Raw genomic sequence first — 28,000 nt, forward strand, 5'->3', positions numbered from 1 at the left:
TGCTCCATCTCACTTTCTCCTCTTCATCCTCTGCTCCATCTGACACTCACTTCTGAATCTTCTGCTCCATCTGACCCTCTCCTCTGCATCCTCTGCTTCGTCTGACCCTCTCCTCTGAATCTTCTGCTCCTTCTGACCCTCTTCTCTGAATCCTCTGCTCCATCTGACCCTGTCCTCTGAATCCTCTGCTCCATCTGACTGTCACTTCTGAATCCTCTTCTCCGTCAGACCTTCTCCTCTTCATTCTCTGCTCCATCAGACCCTCTCCTCTAAATCATCTGCTCCGTCAGACCTTCTGCTCTTCATTCTCTGCTCCATCAGACCTCTCTCCATTGCTCCGTCAGACCTTCTCCTCTTCATTCTCTGCTCCATCAGACCCTCTCCACTTCATCCTCTGCTCCAGCAGACCCTCTCCTCTGAATCATCTGCTCCATCTGACTCTCACTTCTCAATCTTCTGCTCCACCTGACCTTCTCCATTTCATCCTCTGCTCCATCTGAATCCTTTGCTCCGTCTAACCTTCTCCTCTGCTCATCTGCATCCTCTGTCTGTCTGACCCTCTCCTCTACTCTTCTGCATCCTCTGAATCCTCTGCTCCATCTGACCCTCTCTTCTGCTCCAACTAACCCTCTCTTCTGCATCCTCTGCTCCATCTGACCTTCTCTACTACATCTGAACCTCTCCCCTGCTTCTCTGGCCCATCTGACCATCTCCTCTGCTCCTCTGCATCCTCTGCCCCCTTCCTCTGAATCCTCTGCTCCATCTAACCCTCTCCTCTGCTCCTTGGCTTCATTTAACCCTGTTGGCACCTGTCTGCTCCTCTGGCTCCTCATATTTTTAACTCTTTCTTTTCTCATTTGCAGCACTACATATTGGCTTTCGGTGGGATTATCGCGGTTCCTCTGATTCTGGCTGAACCCCTGTGCATCAAAGACAACAACGTGGCCAAGAGTCAGCTCATCTCCACTATCTTCTTCGTGTCCGGCCTCTCCACTCTGCTGCAGACCTGCGTAGGGACCAGGTATATACAAGTCTTTCACTGTGTATGTTTTCATTTGTGGAAAATACATTGAAAAATAATATATACAATAATGGCTGCCTGGTCCTGGTTAATACTTGGATGGGAAAGCGCTGGAATACCAGGAGCCACGGTTGGGCTAGTGACAAAAACTGTTATTGTGTCCTTGGACGCTTCACCCACATTGCTTAGTATGAATGTGGTGAGTGTTGGTGGTGGTCAGAGGGGCCAGTGGAGCAGAATGACAGCAGAGAGCACCAGGGGGAGTAGACGGCCGGACCAGGTCAAACAAAAGAAATCTAGTTGAAGTAGCAGCCAGGGCAGGGATGCAAAGATTGGAGAAATGTGATCGTGCTGACGCTATGGTTAAAAGCTGCTAACCCTGTAGACCAGACCTCTACAAACATGTTTTGAGTGAGATTATTCTATGTTTTTTGTTTTTGTTTGTTTGTTTATTAGCTCAGATTTCAGTCTTCTTTTAAATGTTCCTGCTCCTTAATCGGTTTTATAATGTGCACTTTGAACTGAATCCTATTATCAAAACATAAATTTCAAACATGAATGTAATACTTGTCAGACATGTTTTACTGAATTGGTTCAGTTCTACTTTACTTGTCTTTTGAATGACATGTGAACAAGTCTTTAATGATTGGAGATTTATGTTTGAACTCTTTAAACTAAAGATAAAGGAAAAATGACATGACTTCTTAAAGACAAATGTTTCTGCATGTTTCACAACTGATTGTGAAGAATGTCATGCCATGAATGCTACTGCATTTTAAGGAGGTATGAATCAGGGCTGTCAAAGGGTCTTAAAGACCTATTCTACAAAATGCTCTTTCCAGAGCTTGTAACCGTGTTCTAGTTGTTTCCCCTCTTCATATTTCAAAGTTGTATTTAGAGTGATTCATATAGGATTTGGCATCATCACAAATCTGGTACAAATCTGCAACTCGTGATCTACAGCTGTCCAGAGACAGTGGCACTCTGTTGTGATGATGTTTACACCGATGTCAGCTCCCACTGGGCACCACAAATAGAATATGGAAATCAGTGTACATGTTCGTTATATTAACCCTCTCAGGCTCAAATTAATTTTTAGTATCAGGAAAAATCTGATATTTGGGGAAAATTATAATATGGGGTAGTAATATACAATCCTGACTTTTTTACCTTTTGTAAACAAAAAAAGTATTTTGCACTTCTGGCAGGCCGTTTGCGTGTAGCCATTCTTGCACAGTCTGCATCGCCCACGTTTATCAGCATGGATGGGAGAAAAGGCTCCTGAGTAAAAAAAGCTCATAAAATATGGATGTGGAGTAAGTAGGTAATTGGAATTTAGCTGTTGCAAATCTGCAACGCCTGCCTGGAGAGGGTTAAGATATTGTAGATGAATATTGCGTTTTAAAATGTGCAGATTATAACAGAATGATCCACTGGTGTCATAGATTATAACTACACAGCAGACACAAGCACAGTATGTCTTCTTCAGTGCTAACTGTGATCATTCTTTTTTACGGTTTTGTTTCAGATTGCCGATCCTTCAGGGCGGGACCTTCAGCTTCATCACACCGACCCTCGCTATCCTCGCTCTGCCTAAGTGGCAATGCCCCGCCCCCAAGTCCAGCGCTCTGATCAATGGGACGGCAGGTTACCACGACGACGAAGTGTGGATGTCACGCATGAGAGAGGTAAGAGCTGCCGAATCAAGGGACAAGGGCCAGATTTCCCTATAGAGTATATTGTCATGAAGTTTCTAAAAGGTAAATACATATTGTTGAACCTGATCTTTTCTATTAGTGACTAGACCCAAGAACTCAATGTAGTACAAGAAAAAGCAGTATTTTTGTTTTAAAGCAGTTTTTTATTTTATCTGCCTCCATCTGTATTAAATATTATTGGACTACAGAATGTTAAGCTAAAACAAGAGCTGAGAAACCACCGCATTGGTGGTTAGAGATGGGCTGAATGTTACTAACATATTACCCTAAACAAGGCATTGAAAAGTATGGATTCTAATGCTAAAGAATTTATACTAAAAATGAAAAGTTTTAGTCAGAATCAGAAAAGATTTGCCAACTAGATTTGCTGACTAGAAATGTGACAGGGTGCAACATAGAACTCCACATTTCAGGAAGCCTCACAGCAAGAAGGTCCTGGGTTCGACTCCTTTCTGTGTGGAGTTTGCAAGTTCTACCTGCGTTAGTTTCCCCTCCCACTATGTTCAATTGTCACATTTTTATACTTCGCTTTTCCACCTTCAAGACACTCAAACACTCACCCATTCACACATCGGGGGTTAAGGACACAACCACAGCATTCATCTGTTGGAGCTGGAATTGCACCGCCAACCTGTGGGCCAGTGCATCAGACCATTGAACGAATTATGTTTATAAAGAGAATGGGATTCGAAACACCAACCATCAGATCATTGACAAAGACCAACTGAGCTACTTTTGCCGCCATCAAAAACACACGATGAAAATGATGAGTGAGCTACGTGCGACTCTTTTGGTTAAATAAAGAATAAATACAATAGTAAATAGTTAAAAATGTCATGAAATTAAAGAAACAAACCTATAATAGTACAGAGTGTTGTTGAAATGAGTTCATAAATGGTAGTTGACTTTTTAAATGCATTATTCATATTTCTGTCTTCTCTGCACGAAACTGTATTTAATGAGTAAAATACATTTTTTCTCAACAGGTTTAGAGTTGGTGCTGTCAACATAAATCACACAGGGCCTAGTTTAGACACAGCTAAAGTTACAAATACTCTGTACAAATACTTCAAATTCTTTCAAACATTTTAGTTCAAAGCTTCTCATCATCTAAAATGAAATGGAAGAAACAGATAGAGATCTTTCAGGTCCTATACATTTATGTTGGAATGTCATCAAAACACCCAGAGTTGTGTTTTTGGTGTGTCAGTTGTTAAGTCAAAGGTAACTCTTTAACTCACCACACCTTTCAGTTCACTTGGTTCAGGCACTAGTCCCAGTGAAGCTGCATTCAGACCACAGCATCAAATCGCATTAGAGGTGTGCTCTTGGATGCTTTTGGATGTTTCTCTTTTCTAGTTTCTTTGTGAATGATGGTACTGCAGGAGAGAGTGGCTTCATTACATAAAATACATCAGCAGAGGCAATTGGCTTTCTGGGTCTATGACATCATTTAATGGCTTTCTGTGTTTGGTGAGTTTCATCACTTGCTCCAGGAGCTCTTTCAGTGGCACTTTCGTCTGTCCCAGGCCCAGTTTGATGACCTGCTGTCCCACATTAGTTTGCGCACAGAGTTGGGAAGGTTACTTTTGAAATGTATTCCCCTACAGATTACAGATGACATATCCCAAAATTTGTAGTTTGTAACAGAATCCATTAAATTACTTAAAGTGAGTAACGTAATCTGAATACTTTGGATTACTTGATTTGCTGTAGAGAAGCAAAGACGAGGAAATCGTAACATAAGACGTTTTGTGTGATAAAAGAAAATAAAAAGCCCAGTCTTTACTGAACTGTATTAAAAATATTATTGATAGAAAACGAGGAGACACGGTCCACGCAGCAGGATTTAGTCCTGGTTTTGTCCTGTTTTAGTCCTTTTTTGGTCCTGGTTTAGACCTGGTTTAGTCCTGGTTTAGTCCTGGTTTTAGTCCTGGTTTTAATCCTGGTTTTAGTCCTAGTTTAGACCTGGTTTAGATCTAGTTTAGACCTAGTTTAGTTTCCGGCAATGAGTGAAATTACCAAAAAATAAAAAATAAATAAATAAAAAAAGGGATATAGGCCAAAATGTGAAAACAGGAAAATACCATCGTGTAATTCATTTATTTCAACAAAGTTACTGTAATCCAATTACCACTCACTGAAACAGTAATTGTAACTGAATACAGTTACTCATCATTTGTACTCTGATTACATAACTCCAGTACATGTAATCCGTTACTCCCCAACACTGTTTGTGCATAACCTACACTGGAGCATCGTGCCTGTTTGGTTGATGCATTAAATGGAAAAGGTCAGATTTTTCAACTCCGGTGTCAATGCCAGATTTGCGCCACACTGAAGCTTGAAAACGTGGGACAGAAACACAGGATTGCCTTGATGTCCACCCTAGATTTTGGATATAAACTCAGCGCTGCGGTCTGAACGCAGCTGTAGATGTGCACATTGACGGTACCTCTCTAAATCTGGGCTCACTGAATATTGTAGTAGGGAGAGGCAGGATTTATTGCGTACTAAGAAAAAGATGGTTAGAATGATTACAGGTTAGATTACATGATTAGAAAGCAGTCTGCTTTTTGTGAGGTCTACCGCTATAACCTACAATCATTTAGAAGGTTAAGTTATTGGGTTTTATCTAAGGCCATCAAAGAAACACGAGCCCCCCATTACCTGTCTTGTATCAGAAGGAGTTTATTTGGAGTTTCTCCAAATAAAACATCAACTTGGAATATCCAAGCTCTGTGTTGCTGGAGATGTACTTCCATCGCAGAGATGAGTCAAAGCTCCCAGTCTTACACCCCCAATGTCCCTAAATCTTGCCTGGGCAAAGCAAAACATGTGGATGTCAGTCTCTAAGCAGGTGCTGACCTAGGAGTATGAGTATGAGGAGTATGTTCATGGTTCTGTTTAGGAGTTTGATTTTCCACAGAAAAGGTGAGAGTGACCAACTGAAAAACTGCTGATGCTAGCTAACTTGTGACTGTAATGTTATTTTAGAGGGACTTGTTTAAAATCAGCTCGCCTGTTGTAGTTTTGACTGAAGTGAGCTCTTTCAGGTCAGAGATTTGTGTTAAAATAAAACTCAGATTAAAGTGTAACAAAGCCTCAGACAGGGTGTGCCTGTGGTTAGCATCACCCCCCGAATTCATCGTTGTGTCAGAGCCAACACTGTGGAACATCCTTATCAAACAAGACAATGTTAGGCAGTGCACCTTTAATTAAATATGACACTTTAAAGGTGCACTGTGTAACTTTTTCTATTGGAGGATCTGTCATCTGCTTGTCTCCATGGAGATGTTGTTGCTCTGTCTGGAAATGTCCCTGTATGGCATTAAATATATCCATCTGCATTTACTCAGCAACATTGCTTTTTTTATTGACTTACTCTTACTGTGAGTGGGCTCGCCTCTCCACAGTTTTGACATGTAACTTGACCCTATGGGTCACATGCTTTCTCCATAGAGATAAATAAGTGTAATGCCATACTGTGGAACCTTCCAGGCAACATCTCCATGGAGAGAAGCTGGCGAAAGGACCTTTAAATGACAGTTTTCCTGAAAGTGCACTTGTCATGATAACCACACATGTGTCTGTCCCTCAGATCCAGGGAGCCATCCTGGTCTCCTCTCTGCTGCAGATCTTTCTGGGCTTCTCGGGGCTGGTGGGGTTTGTGTTGAAGTACATCGGACCTTTGGCCATCGCTCCCACCATAAACCTGATCGGCCTGTCTCTCTTCATCGAGGCGGGGAAGAAGTCAGGGGGCCACTGGGGCATCGCTGCTCTGTGAGTCTCTGAACACTGTACACAGATCACAGGTCCAAACACTGCACTGAAAACACCAGGGCCAGAGAGGAACAGACATATGTACATATCATGATTGACTTAGAGCCAGATCACCATTGTTTGTTTGATTGTTTGTTTTCCAAGTTTCTTGTGTATATGACATACATAGAGGTAAATAAACAGTTTTTTAGTATCATATAGTAAACAAAGGCCAAACTTGCCTGAATTACACATTAATAATTATAATTCAACAATTAAGAATAAATGACAAAACCTTTATTTTGTTTAATCAATGTTTAAACTGCCAGAAAAAAATGCCTTGCTTGTGTGTAAATTGTCTCTGCATTTTTGGACATGTCTAGTCCAGCATATCAATTCTTTCCACTAACATCACGCTGGGGATGTTATACATGTATGTCTAAGGCAAAATGTTGAGCAGTTACCATGATGACGCAAAGTATACGTTTTTAGATTGTCTGAAAACTCAAGAAAATTGCCTGACTCTCCTGTTGTAGTTCCAACCAGACCAGCTCTTTGTGATCAGATGGTGTAGAAACAAAACTCAAACTAAAGTCTAACTTGAATCACAGAGCCTCAGACAGAGCAGTGCCTCTAGTTATCACCGCGCCCCTGTTGATGACATCAGCTGGAAGGTATCAATACGTTACTATGAAGAGGCAGAGCTTATTCATTCTGGAACTTGTATTACTAAGCTCTTTCAGATATTTTTTGCTGTTTTACAATGAACACAGAGTAAAGTAATAATCTATGTATTTTATAGTTTATTACTAAGCAGGTCTCAGGTAACAGGTCATCTTTAAGTGGATGTGAGCAGAGGTCCAGAGATGAAGTCATTCCACAAACTGAAGCAGCTTTACTGTTTCTGGCTCTGCTCCTGAAATCAAGACAAACGATGTATTTTACAAGGCACACATCCATGTTTCATTCTCCAGCTGATAAGACCCACAGCAGAGAGCAGAGTTATCCTACTCCTGTCTCCTCCTCTACCTCTGCTCCTCTACCTCTGCTCCTCTGGCTCTGTTCCTCTACACTCTGCTCCTCTGCTCCTCTGGTTCTGCTCCTCTGGCTCTGCTCCTCTAACTCTGCTCCTCTAACTCTGCTCTTCTGGCTCCGACTTTTGGATCCTGACCTGGGCCTAATCCTGGTTTATGCTGGACACTCCACCCCCTTGACCTCTGACCCTATCCATCTTCATTTATATCCACCGTAACAGATAACACTCACATTAGTGTCACAGAGGCTGACAAATCACCACAAGGTTTTTAAAAGGTACAGCAAAGACAGGCTCACCCCAAAAGCACACGAGGTAGTACATAGTTTCAATAACCTTTTAACAAAACTGTAATTTTAGGACTAGTTTTCAGACCCCATAATTTTACTTGAGTATATTGTGCAGCGTAAGTGTTCCCACTGTGAGTAAGTCTACAAGTGACAAAAGCTTTATGTGACAATATGAAATTATGTCATATATTATGCAAAATTGACCGTTTCTTTTCTGTCTACATCTCCAAAGCTCAAAACGTCCTTTTCCACCTTGTGATGTCATTAAGAGGTAGTTAACAGCTACCATTTACCTTTTGTTGAGTAGAGAGGTGGACCAGGGAGTTTTCACACAAACAAACAAATCTGAACATAAATTATCATCACAAAATGAACACTAAAAGAGAAGAGTGAGGAATAAAAAACATTCAGTCACATGCAGCTAAACAGAGGCGTTTTGAGTCTGGATTTATATACAGTAAGAACAGAGTCTGTCTCATGTGTTCAGAAAACTGTTTCAGATTTTAGCTGAAGAAAACTGAAACACTGACTCCACATGTCTGTGTAATTCCTCTGTCGTTCAGGTCTGATAGCAAAGCAAAAAAAAAATAAAAAATCAATTCTGCTGACTGGACAAAAGTTTTGAGTGAAGACATTTGGATGAAGATGAGTGCCGAAACATCTTCACTCTAAAGCTATTGTCCAGTTACCCGAATTTTACATTTTCACAGATTCCCCATGTTTAGTCCTGACTAAACCAGGACTAAAACAGGACTAAACAAAAAATAAACCACGATGTATATAAAATGGTCAATTAAATTGAGATTATTAATTTGACTATAGCACACAAAAAAACTGAAATTTGGGCATGTTGCAAATTTGCCGACAACAGGCAGAATAGTCAATAATAAAACAATGTTAACAAACTGGAGCCTTGCAAGTGATTTTGGCACACAGTGCCAAGGGCTGGTATCCCACTGTTTGCAAGAGACAAACAAATCTAAGGAGGAAAACAGTTGTTGCAGTACAGCAGGTGGTTGACAGAACCATCGGTTACTTGTGTTCAGTACATATTGCTTTGCTTCACAATAACATCCAAAAGTTCAGTGTTAAAAACTGAAATAATCAATAGGCCGTCTGATTGTGTTACAGTCTGGGAGAGCAGTTTGCCACACTGGCACATTTTTTGCAGCGTTCTGACTTTGTTTTACTGTCCTCCACACCACGTCTTGTGTCTTTCTTCTTTTAGAAGTCTTTCTTGCAGCAGGTGCACTGGTGTTAGTATCTTGGACCTCCTCATCACTGCTCCTGTTGCTCTCGCTCCTGCTCTCTGCATCACTTGTCTTGGGGACATATTCCTCATCACTGTCCCCACAGTCACTGAGACAGCTGTCGTCGCTCTCCTCTGGGGGGAACTCTGGTGTGAGATCCACCAGTGAGCTTCACATAAAATGCTGACGCTTTCATTTTGGTCTGCATAAAAATAAATGATTGATTGATAGCATCTGTATAGCGCCTTTCAAGATACCCTAAGCGCTTTACAGTTCATTATTCAGTCACTCCACACTCAGTGGTGGTAAGCTACTACTGCAGCCACAGCTGCCCTGGGGCAGACTGGCAGAAGCGAGGATGCCAATCTGCACCATCGGCTCCTCTGACCACCACCATCACTCACGCTCACACCTCTTTCATACTAGGCAATGTGGGTAAAGTGTCTTGTCTAAGGACACAATGACAGTTTTTTTGTCACTGGCGCCCCACTGTGGCACCTGGAATTCCTAGCGGTCTCCCATCCAAGTACTACCCAGGCCTGGCCTGCTTAGTTTCTGAGATCTGACGGGAGGCTTTTACAAGCCGGTATGGCCATGCCAAAATGGCAGAAATTGCATTTACATCCCAACATGGTATTTGTATAAAGATTATTGAAGATAACTAGACAAAATAAGAAGGATTTCCTAAAGAAAATTTGTCCTGAAACTTGTTTCTATATAGCGCTGTTTGGCAAATAGCATTAGCATTATAGGCTAATGTCGCTAATATGCTACTAACAGAAATATGATAACTTCAAAAATACTTGTTACAGATAGTTCAACTCATTATGCAGGCTATATAAGCCCGCAATTAGCAGGTGAATATTTTTTATCTTAGCACAAATTTATCTTGCAACAATTAATCCTAATTTCCATCTTGAACAAAACACGAGTCCAGGTCTGTTTTTGAGGAGGTAACAACATTCTAACATGACTTAAACCTCACAACACAATTGTCCAGAATTTATAGTTTTACAGGATGTTTAAACATCCTGTCTTTAGGTTTATCACAACATTTAACTTCTTTGTTTGTGTTAGCTCAGTTTTCTTGTCTGTCTCTGGGGTCCGCTTCTTTATCCCTGTAAATACAGCATCATAAATCCCACGTACTTAACACAAACCTTTTCTTGCAAAAACAACTTGTCCGCGGTGTGTTCGTGGTCTCCTGGCACAGTGGGATATCTCTAAATCAGTTTAAATCCTGCAGTTTTTTGGCCTTGTTTCACGCTCCATGGGACGTTCTCAGCGCACAGCTGGAGTAGACATGAGCACAGCGGGTTCTTTCATGTTTAACTCACCAGCGATAACACTTTTTTGACAGTCCACAGATTTTTTTTACCCATAATCCCTCTCAGCAGGAAGTGGAGTAAAAGTGTCGACAGCATGGAGAAGCTGCAAAGTCTGGAGTCAGGCCAAGTTTAGGTTTCACTTATAGAGGACTAAAGGACAGAGGCAGAGGGGGAACTACTGTGAAAAGGAAATATTCAGAAAGTATATAACGCTTTTGCTATGGAAGAAAAAAAATATAATTTTGAATGCAGCTGAATTTCTCACTTTGTGAATGTTTAACCCTGAAAAAGTATGTTTTTTAATTGCCATCATTTTAAATATACATTTCAATGTGTTTAAAAATTCTAAATGTCTCTCTCGCTTTCCTCCCTCTCACGGTTTCTCTCGTCTTCCTCTCTCCTCCCTCTTCTTCTCTTCCTCTCCTCCAGGACGGTGTGTCTGATCCTCCTCTTCTCTCAGTATTTGAGTAAAGTGGATGTGCCCATGATCACCTACAAGGACAAGAAGTGGAAGGTGTTCCAGTACCCACTCTTCAAACTCTTCTCTGTGAGTCACCACACGCAGCACCTCCTACTGGACATCTGAGGGAATGGAGAGGCAGAGGAGTAGAGGAGAAGGTCAGATGGAGCAGAGGAGAAGGTCAGATGGAGCAGAGGAGAAGGTCAGAGGATGGAGCAGAGGAGAGAAGAGGTCAGAGGAGGGAGTAGAGAGAGGGAAGAGGACAGAAGAGGTTAAATGGAACAAAGCAGAAGGTCAGATTAAGCAGAGGAACGTGTCAAAGAAGCAGAAGAGAGGATCAGTGGAGCTGAGGAGAGGGTCAGTTGGAGCAGAGGAGAAGATCAGAGGAGTAGAGGAGAGGGTGAGATTCAGATGGAGCAGTGGAGAAGGTCAGAGGAGTAGAGGAGAAGGTTGGAGGAGTAGAGGAGAAGGTCAGAGGAGGCAGAGGAGAGGCTCAGAGAGGCAAAGGAAATGGTTATAGAGGCAGAAGAGAGGATCAGTGGAGCCGAAGAGAGGGTTAGATGGAGCAGAGGAGCAGAGGAGAAGGCCAGATGGAGCAGTGGAGAGAGTCAGATGGAGTAGACAAGGTCAGATGGAGCAGAGGAGAATGTTAGATGGAAGAGAAAAGGTTCAGCTAGAGAGAGGAAAATGTTAGATGGAACAGAGGAGAATGTTAAATGGAGTAGAGGAGAATATTAGTTGAAGCAGAGGAGAGGATCAGATGGAGCAGAGGAGAGGGTCAGATGGAGCAGAGGAGAGGGTCAGATGGAGTGTTGTTTCTGAGTGACCGTTGTTGTTGTCTCCCCCTGCAGGCGCTCTTTGGCATGTGCGGTGGCTGGCTCCTCTGCTTCCTCCTCACAGTATTTGAGGTGCTCCCGTCCAAACCTGAAGAGTACGGTCACTCTGCACGCACGGACATCAGCCTCGACGCGGTCACTAACTCACCCTGGTTCCACGTGCCGTATCCAGGTATGTGTGGATCTGTTACATCGCTTTACTTTATCAATAACTACTCTTTCAGACATTCGAGGGTCTATACTCTGTTTTATTTAAAGTTCCTATATTACACAAAATGGAATCTTGTGAGTTTTTAGCCATGTTTTAATGTTACCTCCTCAAAAACAGACCTGGAGTTGTGATTTGTTGCATTGACACGTTTGAGTAACACTTTATTTTTAGTTTGTCTACATCTCCAAAGATACAAAGGAATCATCCAAGTGATTAAAGGTGTATGGAATTTAAAAAGTGGCCGATTTCCTGTATTACCACATGACATCACAAGGTGGAACAGAGTGTTTTATATTTCAGAGATGTCCTAATAGCTTACACATGCAGGGTTTATGTGTTAAAGGTGCACTATGCAACTCTTTGGTTGAGGGTCCATCACCTTCTTGTTTCTATGCTCTGCTTGAAATGTTCCACAGTATGACTTTAAACAGCTCTACCTTACATTTATTCAATTACACATGGCTCAAAAATCCCTAAGAAAAAAAAAAAAAATCATTGTGACTGTGAGCGGTGTTGCCTCTCCACTGATGTGACCTGTAAGTTGTCTGGTTTGGTCTCCATGAAGACAGTAAGGTTTAATGCCATACTGTGAAACATTCCAAACAAAGCAACGACATCACGGCGAAAACATGTGACAGAAACTCCACCAGAAAAGTTACACAATGCACCTTTAAACATGTGTGAATGAAACAAAACACAACTCCAACTGTGTTTGAGATGAGGAAACATTTTGCCCTTTTAGTTGCATCATAGACGAAACTCTGGACTTCTACAGTTCAGTTTTTTTTAAAGAGTATATATTACATTTTTGTTCAGATTTATGTTGTCTAGAAAATGTGAAAAACTGATCCCAAGGTGACCAAATGCATGTTTAAAAAGGAATCAAAACCTGTTCTATGACAGGTGAGACTACTCATTTTATTGAAACGCAGTTCAGATGATTAGACTTATGGCAAAGGAGTAATTTATGGAGTAAGAAAGCTTTCAGAAATATTCGTGTGCATAGAATAGAAATCCGTGCGTATTTGGCTGTAGTTTCGCATAAAATAAACATTCGTAAACTCTCGAATGAGTCCAGTCGTACAGAAAATATATTGTGTGTATTTTATCCATCAGAATACGAATTGAAAATTTGCGACGTCAAGAATTACAATCACGAAATGAAAATTGTCCTGGTTACAGACAGTGGGTTATATATGAGATATAATGGGTTATAATGAACTAGCAAATCCATCCACGACACAGTGATGTTATACTGTGTACATAGCAAGGTGTTGCCTGTAAATACAAACATTAATTGATACTGGAAGCTGTAAACTGTAATGTTGGGTGTGATGTCTGTAACCGGGACAGTGTTTGGTGTAAACTGTCCCGTCTGTGAATTCGTATTCGTACTGATGAATGCGTAATCGTACATTTTTATTTTGTGATTGTAATTCTTGACGTCGTAACTTTTCAGTTTGTATTCTGATGGATAAAACACACACAATATATTTTATGTACGACTGGACTCATTCGAGAGTTACGAATGTTTATTTTATGCGCAATTACAGCCAAATATTAACGGATTTCTATTCTATGTGCAGGAATATTTCTGAAAGCTTTCTTACTCCATAGAAATTCAACTGGACAAAAGTTTATTTGGTCGAATACGTTTTGCAGCTTGCAGTTCAGAACAGAAGAAGCAACTTGGATGAGCTCTGAAACGTATTTGACCAAATAAACTTTCCAGTTAACAAATTGAATTTGAATGGATCCTACCTGGATGACTACAACTGACGACTGACTGAAATACATATATAAAATCAAATCAAAATAGAACTCTCCCTAGTGTGATGTGTCAGTGTGTTTTAGGGCTGGGTATCATTAAGAAGTTGCCGATACGATACATACCTCGATACACAGGCCATGATACGATACATATCTCGATACAGTGCACTTTGGATTCGATATGATATATTTCAAATCGATTCAATACAGTTCAATAAAAAATAAAGGCTAAATCATGGCTGTGATACTAAAAGTCTTTGTTAAACCACTTCTTGTGCAAAGTTCATATGAAACACATTTTAATCATCAAAACAGTAAAAATATCAAATGTTTTGCATAAATGAGTTTCCTTTCACTCCACAAGCAATAAAACTGTAGTACTGTAACAAAATAATTTAGTAAAGCACACCTAAAAAGACTCTTGGTGATATATCGATACAGCAGCCCACGATATCGATACTGTATCATCACATTAAACGATACAATATATCAATATTCCGATATTTTTGTACACCCCCAGTGTGTTTTAAAACTCTACTTCCTGTATTTTTTTCAACATATTTTTCACCTTTTCTTCGCAAAAACAAACTTCAGTCATTGATATTTACAACAGGAATGATCTCAGATAAGGACAAAAACTGAGAATAATACACTCTTAAATCTCCTCTGCATGAATGAAAAATGGCCAGATGATGTCCTCAGCTCACACTTGAAGGTGATCATAATTTTTTGGATGTTGTTATTGAGACATATATTTTTTTTACTTAAAGGTGTTGGTGTATGATCTGTTGCAATATTTCACAACCTGTGTGAAACCGTGTGAGGCCTCTGATAAATCTGTCACTGAAGGTAATGAAGCGTGAAGCTGAATTAGCCTCGAGCTTCACTACCAGTTTGGACACACCCTTCTTTTTCAGTGTTTTGGGTTTGTTTTGTTTTAATGGGTTTGTGATATGCAAATTTCATTCTTGTAAATTTTAAACCATGTTAGAATGTTGTTACCTCCTCAAAAACATACATGGAGTTGTGTTTTGTTTCACTTACACATGTTTATGAGTGACTCTGTATTAGCCCACATCTCTAAAGCTCAAAATGCTCTGTTTTTGTGACGTCATGAAGTGGTAGTTTTCAAATGGTAAATGGTCACATTTTTCTATAGCGCTTTTCCACCTTCAAGGCACTCAAAGCGCTTTACAACAAGGAACCACTCACCCATTCACACACCAGTGTACACAGACACTGTGGGTTAAGTGTCTTGCCCAAGGACACAACAACAGCAGTCTGTGGGAGCTGGAATCACACCAGCCAACCTGTGGGTCAGTGGATCTGACCGCTCAACCTGAGATGTTTATGTCGAGAGCTGGATTCAAACCACCAACCTTCAGATCAGTGGGCGAATGCTCTACCAACTGAGCTACTGCCGCCCCAATGCACAGCTCCTTTTATGTTTAATTCAATAGAGATTAGCAAGTCCAGGACTGAACTCATCCAAATGATTCTAGTGAAAGTGTAAGGAGTTTAGAAACACAGTGGAGCACTTCCTGTATTACTACATGACATCACAAGGTGCAAAAGGGTGTTTTCAGTTTGAGAGAAGCCTAAATATGCAGGGTTTGTGTGTTAAACACGTGTGAATGAAACAAAACACAACTTGAGGTATATTTGTGATAAGGAAACATTAGAACATAGATCAGAATATAGCAATTCACTTTCTACATTGTATAAATATGCAGAAGAAAGAATTTAGGATATGTTTGGAACTTTTGTAGCAAAAAAAAACTGAAATAATCCATATAATAAGTCCTCAAAGTAGCCACACTTTGCTTTGTTAACAGCGCTGCAAACCTGCGTTCTCTCAACAAGCTTTATAATGAAGTCTCCTGAAATGGTTTTCACTTCACAGCAGTCAAGAAATGCCAATATCACTGCCATAATCAATAATAATATACATTTATTTTTAATGCACAATATTGTTTAAAAAAATGTAATACAGTAAAGAAATGGCAGAATGCAACACTTAAGAAGTTTGTTTGCATCTATGATGAGTCATATAAGTTCATAATTCAAACTTCTCCAGCTCAAATGTGATCTTAGCACAAAAAAATTACGCAAATTTCCATACTAGTACAAGGAAAAAGAAAAAACAATAAGTACTAAACCCCCCCCCCCCCCAAAAAAAAAAAAAAAAAAAAAAAAAAGGATTGTTCCATCTATTAAGTATTGAATCATAAGTCAAATAGTATTTATCGCGACAGTGGATAAAAGTTATTTTGAGTTTATTTTTTGTGTCAGAGTTGAAAAAACAAAATTAAAAATGTCCAGTCTTTTAACTGTAGCTTGCGTGTATGCAGTGTAAAACTAGAAAAACAGTTTTACAGTTACAGTTGAGTTTTGATCGTTTAAAAAGATAACTGTCAGAGTTACGAGTGATGAGACGACATTGTAGAAACATCTTTGGAGTTTTTTTCTCTCAGGGCCTCATGTCTGTCTGTGTGTAAACTAGTCATATCTTATAAGCTCTACAGAGTTAAGGGTGGAATGTGAAAGGAGTGTTCCACAGTATGGCATTTACAGATCTCTCTAGTACTTCTTTAAAAAGTTTGGTTCATGTGACATTAGCATTTTATAGAATCCTTATAGTTTAAACAGCACTGGAGGAGGTTGGAACTCTTAGGTGGAGTTTGTTGTTTAACTGTCAGATTCCAGATTCATTGACCCAGTTTATGATTAGTATCTCTGTAATTACTGGGCCTATTCACATGAAAAAAAAAAAAAAAACTGGCACAAAATTGGCCTTCTCTGTCAGTGTAAATAAATAAATCAAAATGTAATTATTTTGTGGTCTGCCATCATTCAGATTTAAAGGCGTAATTGTTGTCATTTCAAAGAAGTTTTAACAATTTTCTGATTTGCACATTTGTGACTCTCTAATAGAGTTACATAGGCGGGAACTTATTAAAAGTGTTTTTTATTATTCAAAATTGGTTTAAAAAGCATGCATTGGTACTGTGAGTGAGCGTGCCTCTCCGTAGATCTGACTTCTAACTTGGTCTGGTTACTTTTACCAATATGGACATGTTATACCTCTTTTAAAAACTCTGAACCTGCTCTGTTGGCTAAATGTGTCTGCCAGTTACAGTAAGTTGCAATGCACACACGAGCAAAGAATGGCCAGCCCCACTGAGCAACATTATCATGCTCCTATCATAAACACAAGCTGCACTGAACTGTAAAAACCTTTAGAGTCCTAAACATTTTTATAGTTCATGGACAGTCACAAATGATTCTTAATTAGGCTGATTAAAGCTGTGCTTGATGTGCACACCAGAATGCTTTTTATGGTTACCTTAATGTCTAGAGCCACTGTTCAGAGTCACTGCTTAGAGTCACTGCTTAGAGTCACTGTTCAGAGTCACTGTTCAGAGTCACTGTACAGAGTCACTGCTTAGAGTCACTGCTTAGAGTCACTGTTCAGAGTCACTGTTCAGAGTCACTGCTCAGAGTCACTGCTTAGAGTCACTGTTTAGTCATTGCTCAGCTCAGGGGTGGGTTGTGGCCATCAAATAAGACGCATTTACAGTGGTATTGGCTCTTGGTATCGGCAGCTCATTGATGAGTACAAGTATGAGTATCACCTGGTATCAGATCAATACTGGTATTGGTGTTGGTCCATTCCAAGAAGACAGTCCTTGCATTTTATACCATAGTCAGAAAGAGTTCAATGTGACCTGCTCTGAATTGCCTTTTAAATGAGATGTCAAACTAAAAGTTAAAGCCCCACTATGTAACTTTTTCTCTTTTTTTTGCCAAAAACAGTCCAAGTCAGGACTAAACCTGGGATCAAACTAAGACCAATCTGCGTTAGTACTTAGAAATGTGCTGTGCTTTACTATTGTAAAGACCAGATCTCAGTCATATCAAAGTGGTAAACAGCTGTGGCCTGTGTGCTGTGTTGCAGTGGGACATAAAAGGTTTGTTTTGATAGGTTCTCTTGTTCCTTCTGATACAGAGAATGGTCTGGTCTCAGCGGGAGGACCAGACATGGATCTCCTCACAGGTCTCTGGAGAACATATTGTACATTCAAATTTATGAATAGAAACATGTTTTTGTTGTAAGGCAGTGACAGAACTCTGCTAGGAAATGCTAAAACAACCAAGTAACAAGTATGAGACGTAACTCAAAGGGGCTCTACCCAGTTTTTTCCCATTTGACTAAAATGTATCTCTTGAGGTCAAAATGTGCCTTCTGTGTGCTGTCTGCATCTAATTATACACCTTTCTATTGATGGGAAGTGCACTGTTATTTATGCTAGTTGAAATTAGCTTTACCCTGATGAGAAAACTCTACTCTTTTTACTATGCTATGATGTTGTTCCCTTATCAAAAAGGTTCTAGATGTCATCCATGCATATTTGAGTAAGGGCCATATAAATCCTCGTTGCAGTTGGCAGTACGATTCTGTCCAAATCCAAGTCACCCATGCTACTGCATGGATATTATCATGAATAACATAATAATAAATAATAAATAAATAGAAAATATAATAAACTCTGCACTCTGAAGGGGGACTGACTTAGAGCAGTGAGCAAAGGGAGGGGAGACTCAGAGCATCAAAAACAAACTCATTAAACAAGTTAGTTTTGGTGAATATAACATTTTTAAAACAATAAAAGGTAACATGGTGATCTAAATATGTTTTAACGATTACACGCCATGGAAGTGTAAGAGTTCTCTCACACTCATGTGTGTGTGTGTGTGCTCCCACAGGTCAGTGTCTCAGTGTCTAACACTGTCCTATCCCCATATACCTGGACTTTTCAGAGCTTTTAACCATGTTATAATTATTTTCTCTCACTATTTACTTACCCAAAGTTAGATATGGAGTGATTAGATTACCTCATGTATGGACTAAAGCTGCATTGCTTTTATTTTAGAGGTGTTCTTTTTAAAGTTTTGTAAGGTAACCTCACTTTTTCATTGCTTAGTCATAACATAAAGTCTTACCGTCTTGCACGAATAATGCTATTTACTGCTTTTTATAAAGAAATACAGTTATATAATATATACAGAATTGAGTTAAGCATTTTGTCCTGGACCTCCACAATATTTTCTGTTTCTCATGTGGCCTCATGGAAAAATAATTGTTTGTTTTAGATCAGTATGTCCAAATGATAACAGAACGATCCTCCGGTGTCATAGACTGTAACTGTAGCAGACACAAGTACAATATGTGTTCTTTAACCTCTTGTGTGTGTTCCCTCAGGTCAGTGGGGCTTGCCTACCGTCAGTGTCTCCTCTGTTCTGGGCATGATGGCTGGAGTCCTGGCCTCAACCATGGAGTCCATTGGGGACTATTACGCCTGCGCCCGACTCTCTGGCGCCCCCCCTCCGCCCACACATGCCATAAACAGGGGCATTGCGGTGGAGGGCATCGGCTGTATCCTGGCAGGGCTGTGGGGCACAGGCAACGGTACCACCTCCTACAGTCAGAACATCGCAGCACTCGGCATCACCAAGGTAACAGACTAGTACTGTGGCAAATAGTATATTATATAAATAGCCATGCTGGCTTGTCAAAGTCCTGATCCCATCAGATCTCAGAAGCTAAGCAAGGCCGGGCCTGGTTAGTACTTAGATGGGAGACCGCTGGGAATTCCAGGTGCCATAGTGGGGTACTGGTGGCAAAAACTCATTGTGTCCTTAGGCAAGACACTTCACCCACATTGCCTAGTATGAAAGTGGTGTGTGCGTGAGTGTTGGTGGTGGTCGGAGGGGCCGATGGCGCAGATTGGCAGCCTTTCTTCTGTCAGGGCAGCTGTGGCTACATTAGTAGTTTACCACCACTGATTGTTGAGTGAATGAATAATGAACTGTAATGCACTTTGGGTATCTTGAAAGGTGCTATATAAATGCAATGATTAATTAATTAATTGATAGGACTATGTTTAAGGAGCTGCATTATTCAACAGTCTTGGGCTGTATGTTAGAATGTAGTGTCCATCTCAAAAACATATATCTGGATTTTGGGCAGAAATTATGATTGAAATTCTTGATTCTTGAAATTGAAATGATGCTGATTTTCTGATGTTTGTGTGTTAAACACGTGTAAATGAAACAAAAGACAACTCCAGGTCTGTTTGTGATGAGGAAACAACGATATAACAAAGATCAGAAAAAGTTGTATACTTTTTGACACTCTGAGTCCCTTTGCTCCCGGCATTAAGTCACTCCCCCTTCAGAGCGCTATCACAAAACAATCAGTGTGTATCCCACTAATGAAACTATTACAATGACCTGAATCTGTAACTTAATTGAAAAGATAATTTTATAACTGTTACCTAGCAACCATAATGTGAACAACGGCCAAACTTGTCGACATCACACAATAGTAAGTAAGTAAGTTAGAAAGTAAGTTTTTGTATTTATTTTTCACAGACATTTGTCACAAAGACACTTTACAGATCATTATTAATTCACTCCAGACCCGGTGGAGGTAAACTACTATTGTAGACACACCTGCCCTGGGGCAGACTGACTGAAGCACGGCTGCCATGGCTATCAGCGCCATCACTCCCTCCAACCACCACCATCACTCACACACACACACACACACACACACACACACACACACACACACACACACACACACACACACACACACCACTTTCATACTAGGCAATGTGGGTGAAGTGTCTTGCCTAAGGACACAACAACAGTTTTTGTGACTGGCGCCCCACTGTGGCACCTTGTTTTCCCAGTGGTCTCTCATCCAAGTACTAACCAGGCCCAGCCCTGCTGAGCTTGAGATCTGACAGGATCAGGCTTTAATAAGCTGGTAATGGTCATACTAATAAAGAATAATGACAGCACTTTATTTTGTTAAATGAAGCTTTAAACTCCTTGTGCATAAATTGTCTCTGGGTTTTGGTTGTGTTGATGACATAGGTAGAGGGATTCTGTTTTAAAACTCAGTGCTACTTCCTGTATTTTTGTGTTTTTCTTCTAATTTTTTTCCACAAACTTCCACTTAAATGATGTATAACTATGATAAATACTGACCACAGGAAAACCCAAAACTCAAAAAGCTGAAAAGCATCAACTTTAATTCACGAGGTTTGAATGATCTTCATTAGCTTAAAAGAATTAGTCAAGGATGTGAGTAAAGTCCTTGTAACTAGTGACTCATAGATGTTTGTGTGGACAAATCATATTTTGTCCACATGTGGCCTTGGATCACTAGTCAACACCAGATAACATCCTGCTCCATCCAACCACAACATGTTTAAAGACAGTGGGAAATCTTGGCGTTAATATCAAAATGTGAGTTACAAGCCACATGAGTCAGGAGCCCATTTCAGACAGGCTGTGTGTTCGGGAACTTTTTTTTCTGATCTATGTTATAATGTTGTTTGCTCATCACAAACAGACCTGGAGTTGTGTTTTGTTTCATTCACGCATGTTTAACACACAAATCCTGTATATTTAGACTGAGTTCTTCTCTCAAACTGACCTTTCATCTCTGGAATTGCTTATCTCTACTGAACTAAAGGTAAAAGAGTGTTGTTTTGTCTTAAACATGTGTAAACAAAACACAACTCCAGTATGCTTTTGATGACGAAACAATATTATAACATACAGAATCAGAAAATAGCATAATATGGCTCCTTTAAGTCCCATCTGTGAAACAAGTGTGTGTTAGTTCTTTGAGATTGTATGTATTACATAATTTTTAATGTATTACATAAAAATGCACAATTTTTGTTGTAGTGCATCTATTAACTATATTTGAATGCTAAACCAAAGTAATAGGCTCTATTCAGGCTTACGTCACAAACCAGGAAGACGTTTGGAAACATGTGAAGACAACTTCCGGTGAACTCTGTTCACAGTTGTAAGTCTGACAAAATCTAGGAAAAATTAGGAAATGGCCCAGTTTTCTTCATCTCCATGTCATTGTAGCGCTCCATTATGCTCCGCTCATCAACAATTCCAACCTTACCTCAGTTTTCATAATTTCCCCACTGATGCACAACTCTGAGCGCACTGGGTACATGTGATTAGAAGAGATGAGGGCACCAAATTCAAAATGATTCCAAACAGCACATACGTATGCAGTCTTCAGTTTACCACTAATCACATTTACTTCAGTGGGGTTTATCACAGTCGGTCAGTGAGCCCTAGCCTGATTCATCACTCTGACCTGGCAGCATTAGGATTCATTCACTCAACAGTAGGAGGCTACTTTTCTTATTTAACCAATCGCTGTTATTTGGTCGTGACGTATGTAATGCACCACTAACGGGGCTAACTGGTATATTAAGCTTTTCCCAAATCCAGGAGGAAGAAGGGCAATAATGTCTTTCTTCTTGATAAAATTCACCAAATATTCGCTTTAAATACTTGATCTCGGGAATTGTTGCCAACACAGAATGTCTGTCTTCGTCTACATCCATCTCGACCGCTTTGTTTACTGTTGTCCTGTCCCACAGAAGGGACACAGACAGGCGCTTGAGTTTGACGTCATGGCTTCACAGCTCTTCACTGATTGGCCAGTGTGCCATCTACAACTTCCAGGGTTCTTACAAACCGTCTAGTCTATTCTGATTCCTGACCTCATTAGTGGAGAGAAATTAAGCAGAGGCAGTAGGTGACGCCAGTCTGGACAGGTGAGCCCAGTGTCGGGACCTACACCGGAAGTTGTCATTGCATGTTTCCAAACGTCTTCCTGGTTTGTGATGTAAGTGTGAATAGAGCCTATTGGTATTAATATCGATACTGGCTCCCAGTGTACATTGCAAAATTTCAGGTGTTGCACTACTGATTTATGATATCTCTGTTGTGTTGTGCCCTCATTTTATTATTTGTATTATGATAGAGACTTATGATTTAACCAATGGTGTGTAAGAACACTTGATCACGTGAGGCACAAAATTATGAATGGCCTGCACCTGTGAATAAAAGTGTGTGCCCGTGGAGAATGGGGTAACCACACAAAAAGAGAATACGAAGTGTACTGTGTTTTAATGCTCACGACAACGCTGCGTAAAAGGACCCTGCTAACAGGTTATGGGCCCAGAGTCATTTTACGCAGTTTGAGGAGCGGTCTCCAGGTGAATGTCGCGACGGTAAATGCGTGCACCTGAGTTCAGCCACTGACCGCAAACATGAGTAAAAACAAAGAAAAGGACATTGTGCCAAGCCGCTGGGGCAGACTCGTATTTAATGGCGATGAAAAAGGATACGAGCTGTGGGAGACAAAGCTTTTGGGCCACCTCCGTCTCCAAGGATTGAAGGACACTATTTTACAATCACCTGGTCCTGACGACGAAGATGATGACGAGAAGAATGCTGAGGCCTATGCGGAGCTTATCCAGTTCCTGGATGACAAGAGCCTGTCGCTGGTAATGCGCGAGGCGGTGGATGATGGACGCGAGGCGCTGAGGATTCTCCGGGAATATTACGCTGGCAAAGGGAAGCCCAGGGTGATAAACTTGTACACTGAATTAACGTCTCTACAAAAGTCACCGATGGAAAATGTCACTGAGTATGTAATCAGAGCAGAGACTGCGATTACTGCGTTGCGAAGCGCAGGTGAGGCGCTCAGTGACGGACTTTTGATAGCAATGGTTTTAAAGGGGCTGCCAGAGACATTTAAACCATTTGCCATTCGTGTTTCTCAGAGTGAAGATAAAATGACTTTTGCGGAGTTTAAGACAAAGCTCCGGAGTTATGAGGACATTGAAAATATGCGTGCAACTGTGTCTGAGGACAACGTGATGAAGGCGAGAGCGCAATTTGGCACAAGGCGCGCACCAGAGAGCGCAAAGGACAGTGGCAATACGGACATTGAGTGTTATAAGTGCGGTGTCAGAGGCCACATAGCCAAAAGCTGTCCGCGCAAGCAGTGGTGCAGTCACTGTAAAAGTAACACACACAACAATACGACGTGTAGACGGAGGAAGCAGCGGGATAACGCACAGCGAGCGTCCGACGCGGAGAGCAAGGAATATGCTTTCCGGATAAGTGACTCGGAGATGCAGGTGCCAGATGTCAAAAGCAAAGGTCTGATGGTGGATGCGGGTGCAACGTCACATATCATCACAGACATCGCCAAGTTCAAGAGGTTCGATGCCAGTTTCCAGGCCGGGACGCATTGTGTGGGAGCTAGCAGATGGCACCAGGAGCAACGGAGTCGCCAAGCACAGAGGGGACGCAGAGGTGTGGTTGGTCGACAGCAGGGGGCACCGTCTCAAAACAACGCTGAGGAGGGCCTTGTACATCCCAACTTATCCTCAGGATATCTTCTCTGTGAAAGCTGCCACCACGTGTGGAGCCACGGTGATCTTCAGTGAGAAGAAGAACATTCTGCTACATAAAGATGGCACTAAATTTCCCATACATGTACACAACAAACTGTACTATCTGCACACATCAGAAAGTGACAGTGAAGACCAGTGTAACAAATGTCATGATTTGCAGACTTGGCATGAAATTCTAGGACACTGCAATTTTGCAGATATCATGAAATTAAAGCATGTTGTAAGTGGTATGGAGATTAAGAATGAGGGAAATAAAACTCCACCACACTGTGAAATCTGCACACAGGGGAAGTTTATTCAAACTAGAAACAGAGGGCTGGATACCAGGGCCAAAGCACCTCTGGAAATGGTGCACACAGATTTATCTGGTCCTGTAGACCCTATGTCCAGAGAAGGTCATAGGTACGCACTATCCTTTACAGACGATTATTCTAGTGCAGTGTTTGTATACTTTCTGAAAAATAAGAGTGACACAGTACAAGCTACTGAGAAGTTTCTAGCTGACATGGCCCCTTATGGGCAGGTGAAATGTATGAGATCAGATAATGGTACAGAGTACACTGGGAAAGGGTACCAAGCATTAATGAACCGGAGTGGTATTAGGCATGAGACCTCAGCCCCATACTCTCCCCATCAAAATGGTACTGCTGAACGCAACTGGAGAACTCTGTTTGACATGGCCAGGTGTATGCTCATTCAGAGTGGGCTACCTAAGATGTTATGGACTTATGCTGTCCAGACTGCAGCTGTAGTGAGGAATAGGTGCTTCAGCAACCGCACTAAACAGACTCCTTTCTACATGTTAACTGGCAGGCAGCCTAATATTTCCAGGATGCAGAAGTTTGGACAATTGTGTTACACATATAAACAAAAAGGAAAGTTGGACACAAGATGTGAGAAAGGGATTTTTATCGGATATGACAAGGATAGTCCAGCCTATTTGGTGTACTATCCCAGCAACAGAAAAGTACAGAGACACAGACTTGTGGAGTTTATATCCAAAACGGACACAGATGTGCTGGATGCTGATGAAGATGATTTTGTGGTCAACAGAGAGACAATTATAACCCCACCTGTTAGTCCACATGTAACTGAAAAACAAGTAGATGTCAAAGAGCAAAGTGATAACCAGACACAAATGGTGAATAAAGAACAGGAACAGGCACCAAAAAAGGAAAATGGGGAACATCTATCTGACCAGAGGCGATACCCAGCTAGAGAAAGGAAGAGACCTGGTTATTTAGATGATTATATTTGTGGTTTTGAGGATGATGAGACCAATATTGACTATTGTTATAGACTATTATGTAACTTACCTCAAACATACAAAGAAGCGGTAACCTCACCAGATGCAAAAGAGTGGGTTAATGCTATGGATGAAGAGATGCAGTCATTAAAAGACAATGTAACGTTTACCCTGACCACATTACCGAAGGGCAAAGCTGTAGTGGGGGGTAAATGGGTCTATGCACTCAAAAAGAACAATGATGGATCTGACAAATACAAGGCGCGTTATGTTGCCAAAGGATATAGTCAGAAGAGAGGAGTAAACATGTGGATATAAAATACCATTTTGTAAGGTCCATGTTAACTGATGGCAGGATCAGCCTGGAGTACTGTCCCACTAATCAGATGGTTGCGGATGTAATGATGAAACCAGCAACCAAACTTAAGTTGTTAAATTTTGAAACATTTATGTTTGGTGCAAGATAAACATGTTATAGGTGTATAGGCCTGATTGTGTTTGTATAGTAATGTATTTTTTTCAAATGTGAGCAAGTGGGGGTGTTGTGTTGTGCCCTCATTTTATTATTTGTATTATGATAGAGACTTATGATTTTACCAATGGTGTGTAAGAACACTTGATCACGTGAGGCACAAAATTATGAATGGCCTGCACCTGTGAATAAAAGTGTGTGTCCGTGGAGAATGGGGTAACCACACAAAAAGAGAATACGAAGTGTACTGTGTTTTAATGCTCACGACAACGCTGCGTAAAAGGACCCTGCTAACAATTGGGTCTACCTAATAAACCTGAGAAAATGCTATGTAAAAAATAACAGATATTGTTTTTCCTATTTAGCAATTTTTAGTTTTGACTGTACAACACATGATGTAAAGAGTTTTATCTTGACAAGAATAAATAAAAGTCTGGTACAGGCCTTAATATAGAAGTTGGCTGATGTATATCCCTCTATAAACTGGGTCATGTACATAAATTTCGTCCATTTATCCAAACAGAACATCCTCACTTATGACAGTGAATTTAAATTAAACAAAACAGAACACTTAAACCCCTGAAAACCTAATACAATTGTGATTTGTGATGTAGCCTTGTAAAACCTCTTTAACAGACGTGAGCGCTGTCAGAACATAACATTTGTTCAACAGCCTGTGGTCATGTCCTGCAGCTCACCCATCACACTCTAAGTAATTCTCTCATAAATGATCCCCCACGGACCCTAACATCCACTTTCCCTTTCTCCTCAGGTCGGCAGCCGATTGGTCCTGCAGGCGACCGGGCTCCTCATGATCGTTTTGGGAATTTTCGGAAAGTTCGGAGCGGTTTTTATCACCATCCCAGACCCTGTGATCGGAGGCATGTTTCTGGTTATGTTTGGAATGATCGCTGCCGTGGGAATATCCAATCTCCAGGTACAGAATCATGCGCCACACCGATGTCCTGTACTTTTATGTCCCTGAGGCCACGCACCTGCTTCCAGTGCTAGCACTAGTTTGTGTCACTGAAGAATGTATGAGCGGAGAAATACGTCCACTAAACTGTGTCATAAAATAGATCCTAAAGGCAGAGCTAGTTCACTTTGATTTTTAGCGCTGAGTTTGTAGAGCACATGCTAAACAGAGGAGTATGTCTGAGGAACAGTGTTGGGAGTAATGTATTATAAAAGTAATGTATTACAGTAATGCGTTGATTTTTGCTGTAACGCAGTAATGTAAGGCATTACAGGGGGAAAAATTGTAATATTTTACTCGGTACAAATGTGAGTAACGCGCGTTACAATGCTTTTTTAACCTGGATTGAAGTGGTGGGTTTTTCTTCATAGAAATTCACTAAAATCACCGTGAAATCAGCAGCGGTGAAACGCCGGAGACGCGGCCGGATAGACCTTCAGTTAACCGCGGGTGAAAGGACCGACCCAGAACTCTACGCTGTTTAGACCTGGTTTAGACCTTGGTCACTTCTGGTTTAGACCTGGTTTACAGTCGTCCCTCGCTCTAACGCGATTCACTTTTCGCGGTCTCGCTGTTTCGCTGATTTTTAATTATTATTTTTTTTGTGCAATTTTGCATGCCTTTTGTTTTTAGTATATGAACACGTATTGCGTTCCTCCCGCTGACTGGCCAAGGGACTCCTGTCTCCTGAACAGTACAGTACAGAATGTGTTCAGCTGCCTAATTTAAATAAATGTTCAATCTCTAGCAGTGTGATTCTGAAGTGCTGTATGTCTGCAAGTTTTCTCTCCGACAAAATCCACAACGTCGACGAAATGTTCTGCACCGACAAAGTCTCCTGCGCTCACACCCAAAAGACAGAGGACGATGCAAACCATCGCACAAAAAGTTGGACTTCTGGACACGTTGAAGGAAGGTAGAAGTTACGCGCTGTAGCAGAGTCTTGCACCGGGTCTTGTACCCGCAAATAGTTGCTGAAATCAGGACCGTGAGCCTGAGCAGCAGGGTGTCCATAAAGCGTGATCGGGTGACAGCCGCTCTTACCTCCATGAGGTGCGGAGCAAAGCCGCTCCTTTCTCCTGCAGTCTCCTTCGAGCCCGTCCTGACAGTGAGTCCTGTTTTAGTCCTAGTTCAGTTCTGGTTTAGTCCTCCTCTTCAGTCCTGGAATCAGTCTGAGGTTAGTCCTGTTATAGTCCTGGTTTAGTCCTGGTTCAGCTCTGGTTTAGTCCTGGTTTAGACCTTGTTTAGTCCTGGTTCAGTCCATATACGGCTCAAAAGTTCAGCTTTTTCGCTGTTATTTTGGTGAGA

At 41.0% G+C, this 28,000-nt stretch overlaps 1 protein-coding gene across 1 annotated transcript in view; it reads left to right on the forward strand.

The window, feature by feature from the left end:
• The window catches only part of si:dkey-106n21.1 (solute carrier family 23 member 1), a 101,055-nt gene that overhangs the window by 45,343 nt on the left and 27,712 nt on the right, over nucleotides 1-28,000 (forward strand). The window contains exons 3-9 of the mRNA XM_020919184.2: nucleotides 864-1,021; nucleotides 2,550-2,709; nucleotides 6,341-6,522; nucleotides 10,832-10,949; nucleotides 11,714-11,870; nucleotides 18,943-19,196; nucleotides 26,489-26,653. Coding sequence (XP_020774843.2) covers nucleotides 864-1,021; nucleotides 2,550-2,709; nucleotides 6,341-6,522; nucleotides 10,832-10,949; nucleotides 11,714-11,870; nucleotides 18,943-19,196; nucleotides 26,489-26,653 — 1,194 coding nt within the window. The remainder of the gene's footprint in view (nucleotides 1-863; nucleotides 1,022-2,549; nucleotides 2,710-6,340; nucleotides 6,523-10,831; nucleotides 10,950-11,713; nucleotides 11,871-18,942; nucleotides 19,197-26,488; nucleotides 26,654-28,000) is intronic.

Source organism: Boleophthalmus pectinirostris, unplaced genomic scaffold, assembly GCF_026225935.1.
Source record: "Boleophthalmus pectinirostris isolate CB_2022bp ecotype Guang Dong unplaced genomic scaffold, ASM2622593v1 HiC_scaffold_2, whole genome shotgun sequence".
NCBI classification, from domain to species: Eukaryota; Metazoa; Chordata; class Actinopteri; order Gobiiformes; family Gobiidae; genus Boleophthalmus; species Boleophthalmus pectinirostris.